Genomic DNA, 22,590 nt, shown 5'->3' with positions numbered 1-22,590 from the left:
GAAAGAGCCTAGATGTCCATCAACAGATGAATGGATAAAGAAGATGTGGTATATATATACACAATGGAATATTATGCAGCCATCAAAAAAAAAAAAAATGAAATCTTGCCATTTGCAACGACGTGGATGGAACTGGAGGGTATTACGCTAAGCGAAATAAGTCGATCAGAGAAAGACAAGTATCCTATGATCTCACTGATATGAGGACTTCTTAATCTCAGGAAACAAACTGAGGGTTGCTGGGGTGGTGGGGGATGGGAGGGACGGGGTGGCTGGGTGATAGACATTGGGGAGGGTATGTGCTACAGTGAGCACTGTGAATTGTATAAGACTGTTGAATCACAGACCTGTACCTCTGAAACAAATAATACATTATATGTTTAAAAAAAAAAGATGGTAGGAAGGGAAAAATGAAGGGGGGGAAATCGGAAGGGGAGACGAACCATGAGAGACAATGGACTCTGAGAAACAAACTGAGGGTTTTAGAGGGGAGGGGGGTGGGGGGATGGATTAGCCTGGTGATGGGTATTAAGGAGGGCACGTATTGAATGGAGCACTGGGTGTTATACGCAAACAATGAATCGTGGAACACTACATCAAAAACTAATGATGTAATAAATGGTGACTAACATAACATAATAAAATAAAATTTAAAAAAAAATCACACACACACAAAAAAAGATGTGGTTTGTATCTACAATGGAATATTACTCAGCTATAAAAAAGAATGAAATCTTGCCATTTGCAATGACATGGATGGAGCTAGAGTATAATGTTAAGTGAAATACGTCAGTCAGAGAAAGACAAATACCATATGATTTCATTCATATGTGGAGTTTAAGAAACAAAACAAATGAGCAAAGGGAAAAGAGAGGAAGAGAGAGAGAGAAATCAAGAAACAGACTCTCAGCTATAGAGAACACACAGATAGTTCGGGGTGAGGGGGGAGTAGGTGAAATGGGTAATGGGGATTAAGGAGTGCACCTGTCATAATATTCACCAGATGATGTATGGAAGTGTTGAATCACTATATTGCACAACTAAAACTAATACCACACTGTATGTTAACTTAAAAAAAAAAAAAAGATGAAGAAGAAAAAGAAAAAAGACAAAAAGCCTAGCGAGAATGAATCATGCGCTCAGGTTTAAGAACCTTCTCATCCTCCACTGAGCCCTTTTGATTCCAGGCAAGTTCAAGTTTAACATATATAACATATCCCGAAGTAAGACTTTTGACTTGCTAAGGTTTTGCCTTGGTAGATAATTTTCTGATTTATAATTAGCCACGTTTCTATAATCTGAATCAAGAATGCTTTGCACATGGTAGGCCTGCAAAAAAAATTAAAAAGGTCTGCTTAATTTAATAAGTGAATTCACTAACTTCTCAGGTGCCCAAGAGGCTTCATTATAAAAGACTAATTGTAAGGAATGTTTGGAAATCTGAATTTTAAATAAAGCGCATTTGTCTGAAATCTAAGTATCAAAAATATCAGATGTTAAACAAGTTTGAAAATTATTGAAACCAGGTGACAGAGACATGAGGATTCATTGTACTAATTTCTCTACTTTCATGAATGTTTGGAAAAGTCCATAATCAAAAAGTAAAAAAAATTAGGATATAAACAAATATAGAAAAGGTCTCAGAATTCCTTCTGCCTTAAGTGACCATGAGATGAGCTAAGATATAAGCTTAGCATGTCTAAAACCTGCATAGAACCAGAATGAATATAAATGAAGGGGACCAAAAGCAAAACATAAAACAGGATTTTCTTTATTGGGACCAGGCAAAGCCAGCCTTCGTCAAAGCATAAACTGGAAAGTTGGTGCATGAGGTTGAGAAAGGCAGGGCAGCCTGGAACTATGCCTGACAGTCTGTATATCTGTGGGCTGTGGGCAGTACACACTGTGGGGTCCATTCCTCTCTGGTTAATTCTATGCCACTGAGACAGGGAAAGAGGCATAGGAATAAAATCCTCTGCCCAAGGTTCTCCAACCACTGCCAATGCATTTGTCATGACCTGCACCATCACCTTGCAATGTTAGCAGCTCATCCCTGAGGTATACATGACACCAATTAGCTTAATATTAGACTATCCTATTTTTTTAAGATTTTACTTATTTACTTGACAGAGAAAGAGACAGAGAGAGAGAGAGGCGGGCAGAGGGAGAGGGAGAAGCAGACTCCCTGCTAAGCAGGGAGCCCGACTCAGGGCTCGATCCCAGGATCCCGGGATCATGACCTGAGCGGAAGGCAGACACTTAACTGAAGGCCGACACCTAACCGACAGAGCCACCCAGGCACCCCTAGACTATTCTATTTAAAAAAAAAAAAAGATGACAAAGAAGAAGAAGGTGGGGAGAAAAAGAGGAGGAGGAGGAAAGTGATCTCTTTTAAGGACATATGTATAAGCAGAAAACTAACAGCAATTTATAAAATCTTAATAAAACTTTTACAAGGAAGTATAGGAGCCATAGGTTAATGTTGCTTTAACCTACATTATAAGGAAAAAATCACAGCTCTGAGTCCACTTTCCCCCCAAAATCTCAGAGATGTCTGTCTTCTACTTTCGTGACAATAGCAAATATGACTATATGGGGAGAAGGGAGAACATATTACTAAAACTTTCTCTACTTATTCACAATGACAGAACTTTTCCCTACACAGCATGGAAACAATTTCACTGTGAGATATATGAAATTAAAATTTTTTAAAAAATAAGAGAAATAGGAGAGTAATTCACACGTTACATTGAGCCATAGAAAGTATTTTTAAATATTTCCCATAAATACTAGTAGCACCAGTAATTACCACTTGAGCAATTTCTAAAACAGAAACAACTGTCACGAAAAGCCACAGACTTAACACTAGGAATGAAGGTACAGTCAACACAAGGCGTATTTTCATCTTTCAGGAGGTATCACTCTGTAGAGCGCCTAACATCAAAAGCACCTGTGTGTATTGTACACACGATACTCCTAAAGGCTATGATTTTCAGAAGGATGTGAAATAAACACATGAGACACTTCTCATATGTATTATAAGTAAACACTGTATTTTGAAATCAGTTTTAAACTGTAGACAAACCAGAATGTAATGCTAAGGTGATATTACCAGAAAATCATAAAAACATACTCTGAAGTATAAAAATACATTTGAGAAAAACAAGAATAGCAATCACACAAATCACTTTTGAATTCTTAGAAAATGGGTAAATTACAAAACACACTTTAAAAATATTCATGGGATTAATATGTTAGTAGATGTGCACTTATGAATTGTCACACCAGTGGCAAAATCACCATCAAATGTAAAATTTTACTTGTTATTAAAATATGGTCAATATTTAAGCAAACCAAAATATGCAATATGGGAAAGCAAGGACAGCAAACACAGAGCAGCAGTGGGGATATTATCTGATCCTTTTTCCTTATCCCAAGGCAGATAGCAAGCATCAGCCAGTGCATGCTTTCTCCCTGGGCCCAAACAAACCATCAGAATCATTTCCAAACAGAGCATGTCAGGTAGCGACTACCAAGAGACCACACACAAAAATATGAAATTGAAAGACCAAAATTCAAAGACCAAAATCCATCACTGAAACAACATCACAAACCTGAATGCAATGACAACCTTAAAAATCCATTAGTAAGAAACAAGGGAATAGGCTGTTTTCTCTGGAGAAAAGCAAGCATACTCTTGAGAGTATGAGAGAGCACTTTGCGTGCTGACAATGAACATACGCAGGCCAGGAATAAGAGTACTGATAAAACAGAAAAAGTAGTAATACCCTTTTCAATATAAGCAATACATTCTCTCATTCTCTACTCAGTAAGGTAGGGGAATGATTTAAGGCACGAAGGGTCCTAAATTTTCATGGATCAACAACAAAATAAGAAGTAAAGAGTTGATTTACGGCATTAACAAAGATATCAAATACTTAACACTTACTTTTGCGAAAGCTTCAAAAATGTCAAAGGAAGGTGGCAGCTGAGAAGCATCCTGGATTTCTTCTCTCATGAAATGTTGAAATGTCATTACAAGTTGCCTGAGGCCCTCTTTCTTATCTTCAGTCATTTTGTTAATATCTTTTTTAAAGAGAGAATAAATAGCACAATCACACAGTAAATTTTTAATGGACAATTTTCAGGTGTTCAATACTAGCTGTTAAACCAGATTTATCCTCTCTAGATTTCATTCTGACAGAAAGCAAATACGTTCCTTTTTTATTTTTTCGCAACTACATATTACAATACATACATTATCAATTAAATTGCACCAAACTTCATCTACAATGTAAGAGCAAATACCTATCCAAACAAAATAAATACATGTACAGATGAAAAACACTACAACCCAAATCAGGAAAGATGTGTGTTACAGGTCCCCCACATCACCCTGGACATCACAAGTGCATCAAGTCAAGTGAATTTAAGCAGATCTTCCCATGAAACAATTTTCAACCAGGTCATGACCAACTGATAAACAGTATATCTCAAAGGAAAAAACAAAACCAAAAACAAAAGAAAACAAAAAGTAAAAAGCTCAGCTAGAGTCCAACTGGTGAAATGTGTCACATAAAAAGTCCATTGAGAAGAAAACAGGGACCAACCCAAAAAATCTCGACTTCAAGTTATTTCCAGACTGAATAAACAAGATGCGGTGCTGCTAAAACCCAAACAGAAGGAGAAGGTTCCAGAGCGTAGTTGTCAAAAAATCACTCCATTGAAAACTCAATTTAATTTTTACCACAAAAAGGTGTTAAGGCTAAGAGTGTACAATTAATAATGTTTGAGAACATTTCACTTAAGACAGCATGGATGACACCACTACTGAATAGGGCTACCATTAATAGTAAGACTCACAGCAAGAGACGTTAATTACTTAGCAGTAATATAACACAAAAAATGACTAATTAGTTCTCTATTAAAACTGAAAAGATGTATCAAGTTGAACTACAGCATAATTCTGGGGCTCATGTCAGCTCTACATATTCTTTTTAAATTACTTGTTCAACAGAACAATTAACCCAATGATTTCTTAAATAATAATTTATTATCATTGGCACTTAGGATCCCATAACCATAAATCTGTACTAGATCATTTTCGTATTTGTCTCCACCCAGAAATATTAAACTCTGTAGCAAAGTTTACTCTATGAGCTCTGGCTACTTTGGGGTTGAAGTCATGGACAACCTCACTGAAGGGGATCTGTCCCAGTATGAAAGGAACATAAACCCTACATTGACTGAACACTCAGATTGGAGGGCCTGTCAGTATTCCCAAATATCCTGGCCATCACCACAGGAGTAGAAAAGAAGAACAATGCACAATGCTGTCAGACAGCCCAAATCACCTATACCATCTACTTTGCCTCTAATCTAAAGGACCATGGGGCACCTGGATGGCTCAGTCGTTAAGTGTCTGCCTTTGCTTAAAGTCATGATCCCAGAGTCCTGGGATCATGCCCCATGTCAGGCTCCCTGCTCAGCGGGAAGCCTGCTTCTTCCTCTCCCACTCCCCTGCTTGTGTTCCCTCTCTCGCTGTGTCTCTCTCTGTCATATAAATAAATAAAATCTTTAAAAAATAAAATAAAAAAATAAAAATAAATAAAGGACCAGTGACCCCAAATGTTCCCTGGAACCCCCTTGTTCACATCACTGTTCCCTGGCATCAAAAAGAAACAAAGATCAGGTTCTAGTAATTTACAAACTCCTAAAAGGCCACTACCCTAGAATAAATTAAATAAGCTAATGTGTCAAGCATATATAAAAACATGAAAAGGTTTGTTAGATTTGCCTCACATAATAAGGAAACAGAAAAACAATGTTAAAAAGAAAGCAATGCACAAGGTCAGCAAATAAATGATAGGATTTTTTTGGTGCTGATAGACACTTACTTGACTCCAGATCATAAAATGAGTAAAGTTTCTCCGATTCAGACGGTGTTTCTTCCATCTATGAGGCAAAGGGGGAAAACACCAAAAACAACTTCAAGTGCTCCCATATATCAATGAATAAATTTGAATCTCTTTAGATATTGAAATGAAACTCTATTTAATGAGACAATGCTGCATATATTCCTCCTCTTCATCACTTTCTGAGAGTTGAATTATTCAATCAGTAACAATTTTAAAATAAAATCTGTTATGACTTACCCCATCAATTTGATTTCCAATTGGAAAATTCTTTTATAAGAAGTTCTCATACTTTTATTTCTTTTCCCCAGCTCTACCCATAGACTTGTATCACTGTAAGGATTTTACTACTAATCATTATAGAAAAGCAAAGATGGATGAATAAAAATAAGAGTTTACTACAAACTGCAACCTTCACCAAATTACCTTACCTTAAGTCAAAAGTCATCAATGTCCTTATCTAAAACATAGGAGAATCATAGATTCCCTGGGTTCCTGTGCGGATGAAATGAGGTCTATCCTGTAAAGCAATTAGCACGGGGCCTAGAAATCCTAAGTGCTCAATAGACCGTATCTATTATTATTATTATTATTATTATATTATTATTATTATCAGTGCTTTCTATTAGATTCTGATCCAATTAATAAAGTAAAAAAAAAGTTCAGCTTCAAATATAATGATCATACTTTTAATATCTAGCAACTAAAGAAATGCATAACAAAGTTGATCTGAATTTATTAATGCTTTGAAATAAATTTGTATTTTTTAGTTCAACACAATATATATATTTGCAAATTAGTAGCTAAATATATGATAGGTGTTATATACTCAGTCCAAAGACAATTCCCATTTGGTATTCCACATCCAGATTTTTTAGAAGTGAGATAAATTGATATATAACACTGTGTTAGTTTTAGGTGTAAAAACATACTTTTACATGATTAAAACTCTCTATAAAATTTTATAGCCTTCCCCTACCCCAAAAAAGTCAATAAACAACAGGACAGAACAGAGCTGGAGCCTGAAATAATTTGAGAAAGAGACATTCACATGAAAGCTTTTGGTAAAAGGGAGTCTGGAGGGTATCGCCACAGAACCCAGTGCTGGTTTAGGCAGAGTAGGGGAAAGACTGAAGAAGCAATCTCAGTGAAACCGGTCTATAAAAAAAAAAAAAAAAAGCACTCATCCATGTAAGAGTAATTATCATCATCATGTGATTAATAGGGAAATGACAAGTTTTTGTCTTAAGATACTCCTTGGTATAATCTACCTTCTACCTTCACATGGGTTTAAAGTAGGCCTTAAATAATAATAATGAGGCATCTGGGTGGCTCAGTCAGTTAAGCGTCCTACTCTAGCCTTCTGCTCAGGTGGTGATCTCAGGGTCATGAGATCGAGTCCTGCCTCGGGCTCTGCACTTAGCAGGGAGTCTGCTTAAGATTCTCTCTCCCTCTGACCCTCCCCCCACTCACACCCTTTCTGTCTCTAAATAAATAAATAAAATCTTTTAAAAAAATATATGAATAATACATACAACTGCAAGTGCTTTGGTTAATTAAAACCCAAGCATGGGGCGCCTGGGTGGCTCAGTCGTTAAGCGTCTGCCTTCGGCTCAGGTCATGATCCCAGGGTCCTGGGATCGAGCCCCGCATCCGGCTCCCTGCTCCGTGGGAAGCCTGTTTCTCCCTCTCCCTCTCCCCCTGCTTGTGATCCTGCTCTCACTGTGTCTCTCTCTGTCAAATAAATAAAATCTTTAAAAAAAAAACAAAACACCCAAGCATATTTCATGAGTTTTATACTCACAAGTTTGAAAACAACTCTGCCAAGCAGTCGAACAGAATCCGGGGGATACCTGGGTTTGCAGCTTTTAAGGCATTTGCATTCCCACTTGTGGTCTGGCCAACCTTTTTTCTGTTAAGACAAGAGTGGGGAGGGCGTATGTTGTAACTTTCATTTACACTCATTTTGAACGTGGAGAGTCATCAACATTAATTTAATGTCAACAGCCTAAATATAACTGCAAAATAGAAAACGAAAGCAATATTCTAATACTATTAATGATGCAGAATCTAGTCTTTTCTAAGCATGTAATTACCAGGCGTGGACATCAACAATTCTCCTCCACCTCTGCCCTTTAATTTACCCCGTGGTTATTACCTGGCTGGTGGAGTCCAAGGAAGAATCATTATGGCTTACTTAATAATTTATAAGATAGTCTTTTATCTTTTAGCTGATTAAATAGGATTCAATAAGAGGCAGTAATTTTGAATACAAAAAGAAAATATCACACCAAATTAGAAAATAAACACATGGTTCAAGAAAATCAAAACAGGGCAGATAGCCTTCTGAATTTCTGTGCTGCTTTAGAGAGTATAGAAGTATCAGGGGCTAATATAACAATAAATATGAAACCTTTTGTTTTTGAAGACCATACAGCAAGGGGTTATTAACTAAAATGACCAAATGTCATTTGCCCAGGACCGCTGTGGTTTATTTATGTTGTCCTGGCCTAATCATTAATAGTACCCCTTTTCATTCTGAAAAGTGTGCTGTGGATGATAAATTATACGGTCACTTAACCCACAATCCTACCAATGTGCTGGTGTGGCTGAAAAGACCAACAAGCCAGTCACCAATCCCGCATCGCTGAGAAGAGCCGACAGTGGGGAGGAGGACACTGTCTCCCTGAATCTTGGAGTCAGAAATGTCATGGCTCCTACACAGGGAATGACCTCTATAGAGAAATACAATGCAGAGTATCTAAGACTTAACCCTGGTGAGTGGGAAAAGACTCGACTGAATGTCTGATAGGTTCTATTCCAACTGAGAGCTGGAAGTTCCGTCACTGAAATGCCTGACACTCACACACATTCTTGCTTCAGAAACTGTAAATATGCCTCCCAACTTCTGGCCCTATAAAATCCCTCCAGGAGGAACTCTCTCTTTTCTACCTATAGCACAAACACGCAGTGCAACCAGAAATACAAATCTGGGGACACCTGGGTGGCTCAGTCGGTTAAGTGTGTGACCTTGGCTGGGGTCGTGATCTCAGGGTCCTGGGATGGAGTGCCACATCGGGCTCCAAGCTCAGCGGGGAGTCACCTTGTCCCTCTGCCCTCCCCCTACTCGTGCGCTTGCACACGCTCTCTCTCTCTAAAATAAATAAATTTTTTAAAAAGTCAAAAATGATGCAGCTACTTTGAAACTGTGAGTTTCAAGCCAGCATTTTGCTCAGAAAGACTGCCAGTGTTGAGTTCCTGGGTGAAGGTGTGGCTTGTCTGCTATTTCCTACGAACCCAAATCTTGAAGGCAAGGTTTGCAAGGGGTACAATACTTCTTTCATCAACTGAACCCATGACTGCCTCACTTCATTTCTTCTTATCCACTACAGCAATGCTCTTAATGTGATGTTTGTAATCTTTTTGCTTTTTTAGTATTTATACTTCACTCACTTCTAAACAAGACTGAGTTGCTTCCAAATGAAGATGTATATGAAATAAGGTTGTAAAATTAGAAATGGAAAAATGTTGAAGTTACAAAAAAAATAGTCCTCGACCATTTACTTACATTCTGCAGTATGTCAGACACACGGCTAAGCAAATAAAAAAGGATATTTCATTTGATTTTTCACAATAATACAAATGGTAGATATTATCCTTACATTAAAGATGACTAAAGTAAAGCTGGGTGGGATCTTACCACCAAGCTACATAAACACAAAAGAGAGTAAAAATTCTTAGTATCCGGGGCGCCTGGGTGGCTCAGTCGTTAAGCGTCTGCCTTCGGCTCAGGTCATGATTCCAGGTCCTGGGATCGAGCCCCGCATCAGGCTCCCCGCTCGGCGGGGAGCCTGCTTCTCCCTCTCCCACTCCCCCTGCTTGTGTTCCCTCTCTTGCTGTGTCTCTGTCAAATAAAAATAAAATCTTTAAAAAAAAAAAAAAATTCTTAGTATCCTACTCATGAGAGCTCGATAATCACCATACGTTTATTTGACTTGCTTTTTGGCAAGGCAAAAAATAAAGCATAATGGCTTATATAATTCTCATCTGACAGAAAAGAAAAACACAAGCTTTACCAAGTATTAAATCACAAGAGGAATTTATTCCGAGAATGCCAATCAACGTACTGGACAATTATAATGGCCATCATATAGCTACTTCCAATGTCAGTACTCACTAAACTGCATAATACTAAACTGTAAGTCAGTGAAAGAAAATGTTTCTATTATTTAGGGGGCTAGTCTTAGACCACCAATTAGCAATTTATCAACATGGGTGAGATCTCTTAAAAAATTACGTTCCATTGTCAATTAAGTTTGAAAACCGCTACATAATACACACCCTGCTTAGAGAATGGAAGTAATTTAGTTTGCTAAAAAGCTCTGCATGAAAGAAACTTGTATAACTTAGTTAACACAGAGTTTCCTGTGATTGTTACGGCCATCCTTTGGGAAATTAGGTTGGTATATATGGACTCAGATATAGCTATTTACTTTCTTTCCTTCACCTGATCTTTCAGCGAGAGTGGGTTTAACAGACAAATTCATGATCATTCACACTGATAGAAAACTAGAGTGCTAATATTTTTTATTTCTGACTGACGGGTGAACCACAACTTTGGTGGAAGAGTTTTCATTTAGTATTAATAGTTGAGAAGGCTGATAGATGCCCTCATTGGACTGGCTGTGTAGGCAGGAATAAACCACAGTACGAATGGGTCTCTGAGAAAGCCCTCTGGCCCTGTTCAAAGCCTGAGCAAGTGTACAGATGACAAAGGATGGCACCTAGCAAAAGAAGGTTGAGACCATTTGGACCAAAAAAAATCTAAAAAGAAGATTTTATTCAACACTTGTAAGTACAAGAGATCATCCACAACTCCTTTGTTATGTTCTGAGCATCTCAGTCTCCTGCTAGCTTACCACAGTGAAGTAACTACAAAATGTACCCCTAGGTAACGAACCTGTTGATCTGTTAGATAACATTATTTAGAATTAAACATCCAAATTTTGGAGAATTCCTGTCAAAACAACTTTAGGTCTTCAGCATAATTAATATTGCACTCCTATTTCTCAGAAATTAGACTAATTAGAAACTAGACAGTATGTTTCTTAAAGCTATTCCTAAATCACTGCATGAAAACACCAGAGAACATACTTATCTTCCCATTTGTTTCAGGAAAAAGATACTCATTCTTTTCATCTAAAAACCAAATTAGATCTATATAAATATAGAAAGTAATCATACCACTTAAAACTGGTCTATAGCATAGTGCCAACGTACAGCCTACTTCATATCTCTCCATGATATTAAAAACCATGTTTTTGGGGCGCCTATGTGGCTCAGTTGGTTAAGCGACTGCCTTCGACTCAGGTCTGAATCCTGGAGTCCCGGGATCGAGTCCCACATCGGGCTCCCTGCTCGGCGGGAAGCCTGCTTCTCCCTCTCCCACTCCCCCTGCTTGTGTTCCCTCTCTTGCTCTCTCTCTGTCAAATAAATAAATAAAAATCTTTAAAAAAAAAAACAAACATGTTTTTAAAACAGTAATTATTAGGATTAACTGCTCAGCATCACCATCGCATCTTACCATACGGCTCCCTAACAGAAGCATACCACAGAAAAGGCTTACAAAGCAATCTCTTTAATAACCCCATTTGACACTGAAGCAAAACCTCACAATCTCACAAGAGCATTATCTAAACTGTACAAACTTTAACCTTGGTCTAGACATCAACAGCACATAATATATCTGCCAGTTTTTCAAAGACAACCTCCTTGATTTACTTTTTCCTATTTTCTTCCCTCACTGCAATGTGGGATGTAATTAAGATTTTTTTCACAATATTGGCTGCAATGCTTCCTGTTCTGAAAGTTGAACATTATCAATGATGTACAATAAGCACAAATTAGCATGAAAGACAAATGAAATTAAAATATTGCATTAAGACACAAAGACAATGGGAAAAAGAATTTTGGATGGAAAAAGGAAATGAAGACATCTACCATGATTCCACATGTCAGTACATACAGGACTCAGAAACCACTCTGGAAATCTCTATATTTTCATGTTCTATAGTACTTATAGTGACTCAGAACAAAAACTAATTAAGTAAACCAGTAGCTCCCAGTGGGGGTAACCCTAATCTTGAGGGTTGTTTGGAAAATGTATGGGAGCATCCTTATTTGTTAGGATGCCTGGGGAGAGACATGGGCACTGAGTGGCCAGGAACCAGAGATGCTGGACATCCCGCGTGGGATAGCTCCATACAATGAAGAATCAATTCTTCCAGGCGCCTAAGTGGCTCAGTCAGTTAAGTGTCCAGCTCTTCATTTCAGCTCAGGTCATGATCTCAGGATCGTGGGATCAAGCCCCACATCAGGGTCCACACTCAGTAGGGAATCTGCTTAAGGATTCTCTCTTCCCCTCCCTCTGCCCCTCCCATGGCTTGCAAACTCTCTCTTTCTAAAAAGTAATAAATAAATCTTAAAAAAAAAGAATCAATTATTCCAAATCCAAGATGACTTTTAAATATCCAATCAAACGTTCTATAGAGGGGACAAACTTGTTTCCAATTATCCAAGCCTGGAACTAAGCCTCCTTTCACATATAAAAACAAAGAGCTTGTTTTTACACAGCCTTGATAGCACTGAATTTTCTAGGTAATTCAAGGTAATTTTCTAGGTAATTCAATTTACAGAACTTTACCTAAATTTATTTAATATTCTATGAAAGCATATGACTGAAGGCAACACCACCTATGGTACTTGAGGTACCAATAACAACATATTTTCTGATCCTGAATTTTGTACTTCCCTTTCCAAATTGACTTTGCATAAATGCAAATATCTGACTTCTTAATTATGTCTTCAGGTCTACTCATGCCAGAGCATCTATGTACTAAAATATGTGTTATTTTCATTGTATTGAGCACTGGGTGTTATTTGTAAGGGATGAATCACTAAATTCTACTGCTGAAACTAATACTACACTACATGTTAACTAACTTGAATTTAAATAAAAATTTGAAAAAATAAAATACATAAAAAATAATAAAATACAAAATAAAATAAAATACATTTCCTCTAGATTAGGGTTACCCCCAGTGGGAGCTACTGGTTTACTTAATTAGTTTTTTTTTTCTTTTAAAGATTTTATTTATTTATTTGAGAGAGAGAATGAGAGACAGAGAGTACAAGAGGGAAGAGGGTCAGAGGGAGAAGCAGACCCCCCACCGAGCAGGGAGCCCAATGTGGGACTCGATCCTGGGACTCCAGGATCATGACCTGAGCCGAAGACAGTCGCTTAACCAACTGAGCCAACCAGGCGCCCAATTAGTTTTTGTTCTGAGTCACTCTAAGTACTACAGAACATGGAAATGTAGAGATTTCCAGAGTGGTTTCTGAGTCCTTTATGTACGGACATGTGGAATCATTGTAGATGTCTTCATTTCCTTTTTCCATCCAAAATTCTTTTTCCCATTGTCTTTGTGTCTTAATGCAATATCTTAATTTCATTTGTCTTTCATGCTAATTTGTGCTTACTGTACATAAATATAAAACATTATTTTATTATAAGTTATTTTCATTTTTTTCCTCCTTTACATTCAAGTTATGGTATTATATTGATACTGAATTTTAAAAATACGTAACTAGTTAGACTGTACTAACTATGAAATTTCATTTCAATATAGTAGAGAGGACAAAAATATAATTATTATAAAAAGGTAGAGGGGCACCTGGGTGGCTCAGTCAATTGAGCATCTGACTCTTGATTTCCGCTCAGGTCATGATCTCAGGGATCAAGCCCAGCACGGGGCTCTGCGCTCAGCACAGAGTCTGCTTGAGATATTCTCTCCCTCTCTCCCTCTCCCACTGCCCTTCCCCCTGCCCGCAAGCTCTTTCTATCTCTCTCCAAAATAAATAAATAAAAAAAAATAGATAGCAGGGCTCCTGGGTGGCTCACTCAGTTAAGTGTCTACCTTCGGCTCAGGTCATGATCCCAGGGTCCTGGGATCGAACCCCACAACAGAATCTCTCCTCAGCAGGGAACCTGCTCTCCCTCTCCCTCTGCCTGCTTCTGAGCATGCTTGATCTCTCTCGCTCTGTCAAATAAATAAATCTTAAAAAAAAAAAAAGATAGAGTTAGGTCTGGGAGAGCTGAAAACTGCAGATCTAGAACAATGCTACACAAACATACACAGTACACGCACACATAAAAATATATGTTTAAATTCACAGCCTGGGATGACTGAAGAGATTCTGACAGTAGTGATGAGATAGGATCAGGTGTCCAAAGTCTTTCTAATCACCACAAAAGGATTCCATATGTAGCTAAGGTTGAAAAACCACTGATCTAGACTAAATTACAAAGGAGGCCATTGTACATATTAAATAGAAGAACCAAAAAAATACTATCCTATACTTATTAAACCATTAGTAGAACTGTAAAGTTCTCAAATCTTTTTTTTCTTTTTAGGGAAAGAGAGGGATAGAGAGCGAGAGCTCATCTGCAAGCAGGGGGAGGGGGAGAGAGCGAGAGAGAGAGAGAATACCAAGCAGGCTGCAGCCCAGTGTGGAGCCTAAAGTGGGGCTCAGTCTCACGACCCTGAGACCATGACCTGAGCCAAAATCAAGAGTCAGATGCTTAACTAACTGAGCCACCCAGGTGCCCCTCTAATCCTTCTGATCGGTGTTTAGTAATGAACATCAAAATTCTTAATGTGAATATTGTTGGCATATAAATAATATTTATAATGCACTTAATCCTCAAATGTAATTGATGTACACAAAAAGTGTAAGAATGCTCTTCCTACATTTGTATACAAAACTGAACAATTGGTAATAATTTTTTCAGTTTTTCCTAAAAGAAAAAGCTATTTTTGCCTTTCTCCTTATGCTTTCCCAACACTGTTTGAATTTTCTGCAAATATCAGATTATTATATTTACAAATAATAGCAAATATAATTATCTTCTTATGTCTAGCAACTGTGATTTAGGGAGAAGCATTTTTACATGAAAGAGAAAGCAAAATGACTATTCAATAAACACTTTTAAATATTTTGGAAAATCTGCTTATAACTCAAAGAATGGTTTAAATGTATTAATTTTTTAAATGTTAAAAAATGCATCAGTGAAATGTTCTGTAATGCAAAGACTTAGTAAACTTTTATCGGGTTAGTTTTGTTCATGTCTGGTTTTTAAAAATAAGTGTATTACCGGAGCACCTGGGTGGCTTAGTCGGTTAAGTGTCAGACTCTTGATTTCAGCTCAGGTCATGATAGGGTCCTGGCATTGAGCCCCGTGAAGGGCTCCGCACTCAGAATGGAGTTGGCTTAAGACTCTCTCTCTCTCCCTCTCCTTCTGACCCTCCTCCCACTTGTGCGTGCTCTCTCTCTAAATTAATTTAAAAATCTTTAAAAAAATAAATAAGTGTATTACCACTTAGGTACATCTTGCATGTACAGGTGTTTGATAGGTATCTGATGATTTCTTCCTAAACCAGTACCATTTATAGAAGATCTAACTTACTATATATTTATCATTATTTAAAATTAAGGCCACCCAAAAAGAAGAAAAGCCAGTAAACTCTCTAACAATACTTTCTTTGGCCAGTCAGACATGATCCTGGGGACTAAAGAAGAGAATTTACAGATGAGATGTTACAGCAGAGAGAGAAAATCAATTTCCTTCTTCTTTCTTACACAAAATGACCTTAGCACTCTACTATGACATTTCCCACCCCTCCTGGAAAACAAAGTCACTAGAGCTCAAGAACCCATATAAATACTGTCAAAGATTGGATTTGGGTTGAAGTAAAGACTCATTTTAGGGGCACCTGGGTGGCTCAGTTGGTTAAGCGTCTGCCTTCGGCTCAGGTCATGATCCCAGCGTCCTGGGATCGAGCCCCGCATCAGGCTCCCCGCTCTGCGGGAAGCCTGCTTCTCCCTCTCCCACTCCCCCTGCTTGTGTTCCCTCTCTCGCTGTGTCTCTGTCAAATAAATAAATAAAATCTTTTAAAAATAATAAAAAAGACTCATTTTAGGGCAGCTTATTATTGTGTGGGATGGAGTCTGACAACATGTATTGAGCCTGGTTTGGGTAAAACACATGACCTGGGCTCAGCAGATATTTATTCTGTAAGAAGACCAGATTCAATGATCTTGGAAGGCAGCCTCCCAATTATAAAATCGATGACTCTGTGATATCCATAGGAACAGATATCTGAATTATGTCAAAATAGGTCCAAAACTTGCCCACATTAGGCTTACATAGCTGAAAATTTGGAACAGTATTTTTTTCAAATTTTGGCTCATTAAGGATGAAGAAACTGGCTTAAAATATGCAAACAGAAAATAAATTCTTTTAAGTCATTTATTCAACAATTTTGTCACTAATACCACTAACTGAACATCTTCTGTCTGAAAGACTGTTATGATCTTTTTACCACATAGTCATGATCCATTCCACTCACAAACAATATTGACAGAGATTTCCTATGAGCATAACTTGGGATAGTTGAGTTGCCATGAAACTTGCAGGAAAGAAAAGAGACCCAACAGCTATCCAGTCCCTCACAAACCATTTAATAGCAAATAAACAGTATCTCCCTCTTCATGCTTCAAAAGCAGTCCAGTATTGAATTTCAGGTTGGCAGATACACAAAAGTCTAAAAAGTTGGAAAAAGAAAACTGGAAAGCTAAGCCAGGTGTCTCAGCTGACTGACAGATATTGATTAAAATCTTGCATAAAATCTCCTCAGAGCACACAAGAGACCTAGTGATAGACTTTAGACTTACACTTTCAAAGCTTACTGAATGCTGCATCAAGTGTAGAACAAGAGTGCCTTCCCACTAGCCTTAATCAAATTAGACAGATAGAACCAAATATAAAGATGGAGTAAGGCAGGAGAATTGTCATAGGGCATCAAATTGACAGAAGAAACAAGAAAAAATGTTACTTCTTCAGAAAATGGAAATTACGGTCTCCTGGGTAACTGAGGAATCATATAATAAATAATAATATTAGTACCCCAAAGTAATTCAGTGATCATCTAGTGTACGATTCAGGTCAAATCCATTCTGCCAACTGCTTTTATAAAGTTTTATTAAAACATAGCCACCCTTACAATTTACACTCCCTCCTTTCACATGACAATAGAGTTGAGTAGTTATGACAAATCTATAGCCCACAATGCCTACAATATTTATTATCTGAACCACTACAAAAACATTTGCCAACCTCTGATCTAGTGAGAGATCATATGAAGATGGAAAGACCTAATTGATATATTTTAGCTAGAAAGGCAAAATAACTCATTTACCTCTACAGACTTCCAAACTTCTTTGAAAGAAACCTCCATGCTGGATTAATCAGAATGTCAGCACCAAGTTCTAGAGTAACATGGTGATGGAGCACATGTATTTTAGCCCCTGGTAGAAGTAATTATCAAGTTTTTAACTCCCAAAGTGTATTAGAATGGCCATCAATGAATGAGGAGTTCAACATCATGTCTAGAAAGTGGAGGTAAGAGAGGCTACACAAACAGGACAGTGGAGGCCACATCAAATGGCAGTTACCCTCAAAGTCTTTTCTGAGAGGGGAGCCAACCTACCAAGCAGAAATCCAACAGGAATCTAGCACCAAAGAGTTTATGTCGGGCACTGAAGGGGATTGAAAAGTAGCATTAAAAAGAGAGACTTAACCAAAAGTCTGCATGGTACCAGTCTGAAAACACCTCTTTACTGCTGGAATGATTTTGAGTAAGCAGAGGAGTGTCAAAATGGGAGAATCCAGATAAATTTGAGGAATTTGAGAAACAAGACAGAGGATCATAGGGGAAGGGAGGGAAAAATGAAGTAAGACGAAACCAGACAGGAAGACAAACCATAAGGGACTCTTACTCTCAGGAAACAAACTGAGGGTTGCTGGAGTGGAGGGAGGGTGGGAGGGATGGGTTGGCTGGGTGATGGACATTGGGGAGGGCATGTGCTATGGTGAATGCTGTGAATTGTGTAAGACTGATGAATCACAGACCTGTACCTCTGAAACAAATAATACATTATATGTTAATAAAAAATTAATTAATTTTAAAGAGAGCAGACACGAGGTGGATAGGGATGTGGGGAAGGGGAAGAGGGAGAGAGGGAATCTTAAGCAGGCTCCATGCCAACACAGAGCCAGAAACAGGGCTCCATCTCACAACCCTGAAATCATGACCTGAGCCAAAATCAAGAATCAGACACTTAACTGACTGAGCCACCCAGGCAGCCCTAGACAGGACCTATCTTTGTGTTCCAGAACAGAATGTAAATATTAACCTTGATAATACAAAAGTGAAGGTACAACTGGCAAATTATGGGAAATAGGGTGATAAGAGAGGGATCAGTGGGAACACTAATATGTTCACCTTTAAAAGGAGGGAGTCAAGAGACACTGTCTATGAAGTAGATCCCCCTTATCCAAGAGGGATAGTTCTAAGACTCCAGTGGATGCCTGAAACTGCACATAGTACCAAACCCTATATATACTACTTTTTTCCTACACATACACACCTAGGAGATGTGACTAACGGGTAGTATATACAGCGTGAATATGCTGGACAAAGAGATGATTCAGGTCCCACATGGGAGGAATTGGACAGTGTGGGACAGCGCAAGATTTCACCACGCTTCTCAGAACAGCATGCAATTTAAAACTTACGAACTGTTTATCTCTGGAATTTTCCATCTAATATTTTTGAGATGCAGCTGACTTCAAGTAACTGGAAATTCAGAAAGGGAAATGGTGGCTAAGGGGAGATGACTATGCTTGATAAAACATAGATGGAGGTTTGCCCATATTGTTTAAAGTTACAAACTCGAGAAGGGGAAATTGATCCTAACAGATGTGTAACAGTTATCCCGAAATTAACAGGGCCAAAGCAGATTTTTCCGATCTGAGATGTCTTACATAGTCTTCCCCACATCATAAATGCAATCATCATCTTCCCAAATGCTAAAGCCAAAAACAAGTCTTTCTTGATTCTTCTCTCCCTCCCCATCCCATATTCATTCCCCTTTTATTTTTTTCACGCAGTCCCCGCCCCTCTTCTGAGCTCCACACAAGCATATCAGTTACCTATTCAACATCTCCACAAGTATGTTCAATAGGCACAAACTCAAAACTTGGGTATTAAACTTCCCCTCCCAGAACCTGCTCTTCCCTTAGATTTCTGTAAGTCACTAAATGGCACCACCATTCACCCAAAGCTGCTCAGGTCAGAAAGTTGGAAGTCACCTCTGACTCTTCTTTTTGCCTCACCTCTTACATCTAACCTATTGGCAAACGTTCAGCTACACCTTCAAAATATGTCTCAGATGCAATCACTTCTGAAAGCCTCACTGCTACTATTCTAATCCAAGCCATCCAAGCTCTTGACTAGATCAGTGCTTAGCATACACTGAACTCTCGAACCAATGAATGAATATTCAGCATATTCAGGCAATGCTTCCTTCAAATCTGCCTGATCCTCTTTGGTGCCACTACTGTAATCCTAGCCACAATCATATGATGACCAGATTACTATCATAACCTCCTGACTGGCTCTTCATCCCCTACCTTTACTCCTCTGTAAGCTATCCCCACAGCAGTCAGAAAGATTCCTTTAAAATCTCAATCACACATTAATAATGACCCTCCTTCCCCCCTTACAACTCTGTAGTAGCAGCCCATCACACACAGATGTATATTTTTAGCCATAGCATATAAGGGCCTTATCATAACCCAGCCCCTCCCAGCTCTCCAATCTTATCTCCTACAACCTCTGCTGCTGCCCCTGGTCCACCATCTGGCCTTCTTATCCTTCTTGAACACACCATATTCATTCTTGCTTTTCCATTTGATGTGCATCCAGCCTGAAACTCTTTTCTCCCAATCTTGGCATGTCTTGATTACTTCTTTCAGGTGTCCACTCAAATGCCACTCCTGACAGGTCTTAGATTGACAGACAGATTAAGAGATGATAAGACAAGTAGATAGACAGACAGGTAGGTAGGTAGGTAGATAGATAGGTAGGTAGATAGAGACAGATCTCGTTACAAAGAGTATAGATATATCTATATATTTCTCCCAATGTCTATACATTTGATATACAGAAATATGTATACAGTGTGTGTACATAGGTACGCATATATGTATATATGTATACACAAACACACAAAACAACCTCCCAATCTCTATGTTTTTACCCCCTTTATTTTAGGCACAAAGATAATATTATATATCACTTTATTAATTTATTACCTGCCTTACTGAGAAAATATAAGTTCCATTGGGCAAAGGCTTTCTTTCTGTGTCTTGTTCAATAATATTGTGCCAGAGCCTAGAAAAGTCCTGGTGTTGACCCTATTTGCTAAGTAAATCGGTGGATGGATGGATCCATAATCAGGTCCTTCCTATCCTCACTCACTAGCCTCACCTCCAACTCCTATTTTTTCCTGTATTTATTTTTTTTTAAGACTTAAATTTTTTTAGCGGAGTTTTAAATTCACAGCAAAATTGAGAGGATGGTACAGAGGATGCCCATATACTCCCTAACCATTCCACATGCACAGCCACCTGTATTATCAACATCCTCACCAGATGGGACATTTATTACAAGGGATGAACCTACAGTGAAATATCATTATCGCCCAAAGTCCACGGGCAACACTGTTGCTGTCCATTCTATGGGTCTGGACACATGTACAGTAACGACTATCCACCATTATCCAACTCCACTTTCTTCCTCTAACATGACAAGCTTGTTCCTGCTTCAGTTCCTTCACATCTGCTGTTCTTTCTATGTAAAACATCTGTTCCAGAGCTTTCCATGGCTGGCTATTTTTGGCAATTAGATCCCAGGTCAAATGTCACCTCTACAGGAAGTCCTTCTGTAATCACCTTTTCAAAGGTGAGCTCCTGCTCATCCAAAGCACATTCACTCATATAATTGTGGGTAATTGTCCCTATCTGTCTCTCCCGCATCCATAATATAAGCTTTAGGAAAGCCAGGATCTTCTTCACTTGCTCACTGCTAACTGCCCACCACCCCAACCCCCAGAATAACTTAGAACAGGGACTAGCTAGTAGCTACTCAAGAAATATCTATTGGATAGGGGCACCTGGGTGGCTCAGTTGGTTAAGCAGCTGCCTTCAGCTCACGTCATGATCCCAGGGTCCTGGGATCGAGCCCCGCATTGGGCTCCCTGCTCAGCAGAGAGCCTGCTTCTCCCTTTCCCTCTCCCTGCCACTCTGCCTACTTGTGCTATCTCTGTCAAATAAACAAATAAAAAATATCTTTAAAAAAAAAAAAAAGAAATATCTATTGGATAAACTCTGGAGATAACTATATAGGAAGAGGGAGAAGAAGTAGATGCTGACATAGGTGAGCTAAATCTCCTTATCCACCAGCACAGGAAATCAATGGATAATGCCTACACAGATGGGTCAGGAAATACTTCCCCACGTAGATTCTAAAAAGAACCAAACTCAGATACAGAGAAAAGAAAGGCAGTTGCCACAGGCAGGGAGTACGGCATCAGGGAAATGAGTGCAGTGATCAGAAGGTACAAACTCCAGGTTATAAATTTTAAAAGTCTTGGAGATGTAATATACAAGACGGTGACTATAGTTAATAATTATGTGTGTGTATGGGCGCCTGGGTGGCTCAGTTGGTTAAGCGACTGCCTTCGGCTCAGGTCATGATCCTGGAGTCCCGGGATCGAGTCCCACATCGGGCTCCCTGCTCAGCAGAGAGTCTGCTTCTCCCTCTGACCCTCCTCCCTCTCATGCTCTCTGTCTCTCATTCTCTCTCTCGCAAATAAAAAAAAAAAAAAAATCTTAAAAAAAAATAAATAATGTGTGTGCACATGTGTGTGTATGTGTGTGTGTGTGTACACACACACGTATTTTTTAAGTAGGCTCCATGCCCATCATGGAGCCCAATGCAGGGCTTAAACTCACAACCCTGAGATCAAGACCTGAGCTAAAATGAGGAGTCCAATGCATAACCGACTGAGCCACCCAGGGGCCCCAATACTGTATTGTGTATTTAAAAATCTCTAAGATGACAGATCTTAAAAGTTCTTATCACAAGAAAGATTATAATTATTTGTGGTGATGGATGTTAACTAAACTGATCATGATGATCATTTCATGATATATACATATATCACATCATTATGTTACATACCTAAAACTAACACAGTGTTGTAGGACAATTATATTTCAACTAAAAAAAATAAAAAGATAGATTACTATGGACAGATTATTTAAAGATAACGTAATGTTTCAAAAACTAATTCCAACCAATGAGTATCACTGATGAATGTATTCATTCATTCACTGAACCAATCATGTTACATATGCATCAGGGAACAATAATGTACCCCCTGAATGAGCCTGGCTATCTAACTGCAGAAATGGCCAATTAAACCAATAATTAAGATAATTTCTGTGTGGGGGCGCCTGGGTGGCTCAGATGGTTAAGCGTCTGCCTTCGGCTCAGGTCATGATCCTGGAGTCCCGGGATCGAGTCCCGCATCGGGCTCCCTGCTCGGCGGGGAGTCTGCTTCTCCTCCCTCTGACCCTCCTCCCTCTCCTGCTCTCTGTCTCTCGTTCTCTCTCTCTCAAATAAATAAATAAAATCTTTAAAAAAAA

The 22,590-nt window shown here is 38.6% G+C and overlaps 1 protein-coding gene across 2 annotated transcripts in view; it reads right to left on the bottom strand.

The window, feature by feature from the left end:
- Positions 1 to 22,590, bottom strand: part of SMYD3 (SET and MYND domain containing 3) — a 647,362-nt gene that overhangs the window by 468,487 nt on the left and 156,285 nt on the right. For both annotated transcript variants that reach the window (XM_081824470.1, XM_081824469.1), the window contains exons 3-5: positions 7,720 to 7,827; positions 5,898 to 5,955; positions 3,950 to 4,086 (exon numbers count right to left, since the gene is read on the bottom strand). In XM_081824470.1, the coding sequence (XP_081680596.1) occupies positions 3,950 to 4,086; positions 5,898 to 5,955; positions 7,720 to 7,827 (303 nt within the window). The remainder of the gene's footprint in view (positions 1 to 3,949; positions 4,087 to 5,897; positions 5,956 to 7,719; positions 7,828 to 22,590) is intronic.

This window comes from Leptonychotes weddellii, chromosome 6, assembly GCF_054177405.1.
Source record: "Leptonychotes weddellii isolate Sample4059 chromosome 6, ASM5417740v2, whole genome shotgun sequence".
Lineage (NCBI taxonomy): Eukaryota > Metazoa > Chordata > Mammalia > Carnivora > Phocidae > Leptonychotes > Leptonychotes weddellii.
Note: the sequence above shows the minus strand (reverse complement) of the source record. Positions and strands in the feature narration are given on the sequence as shown.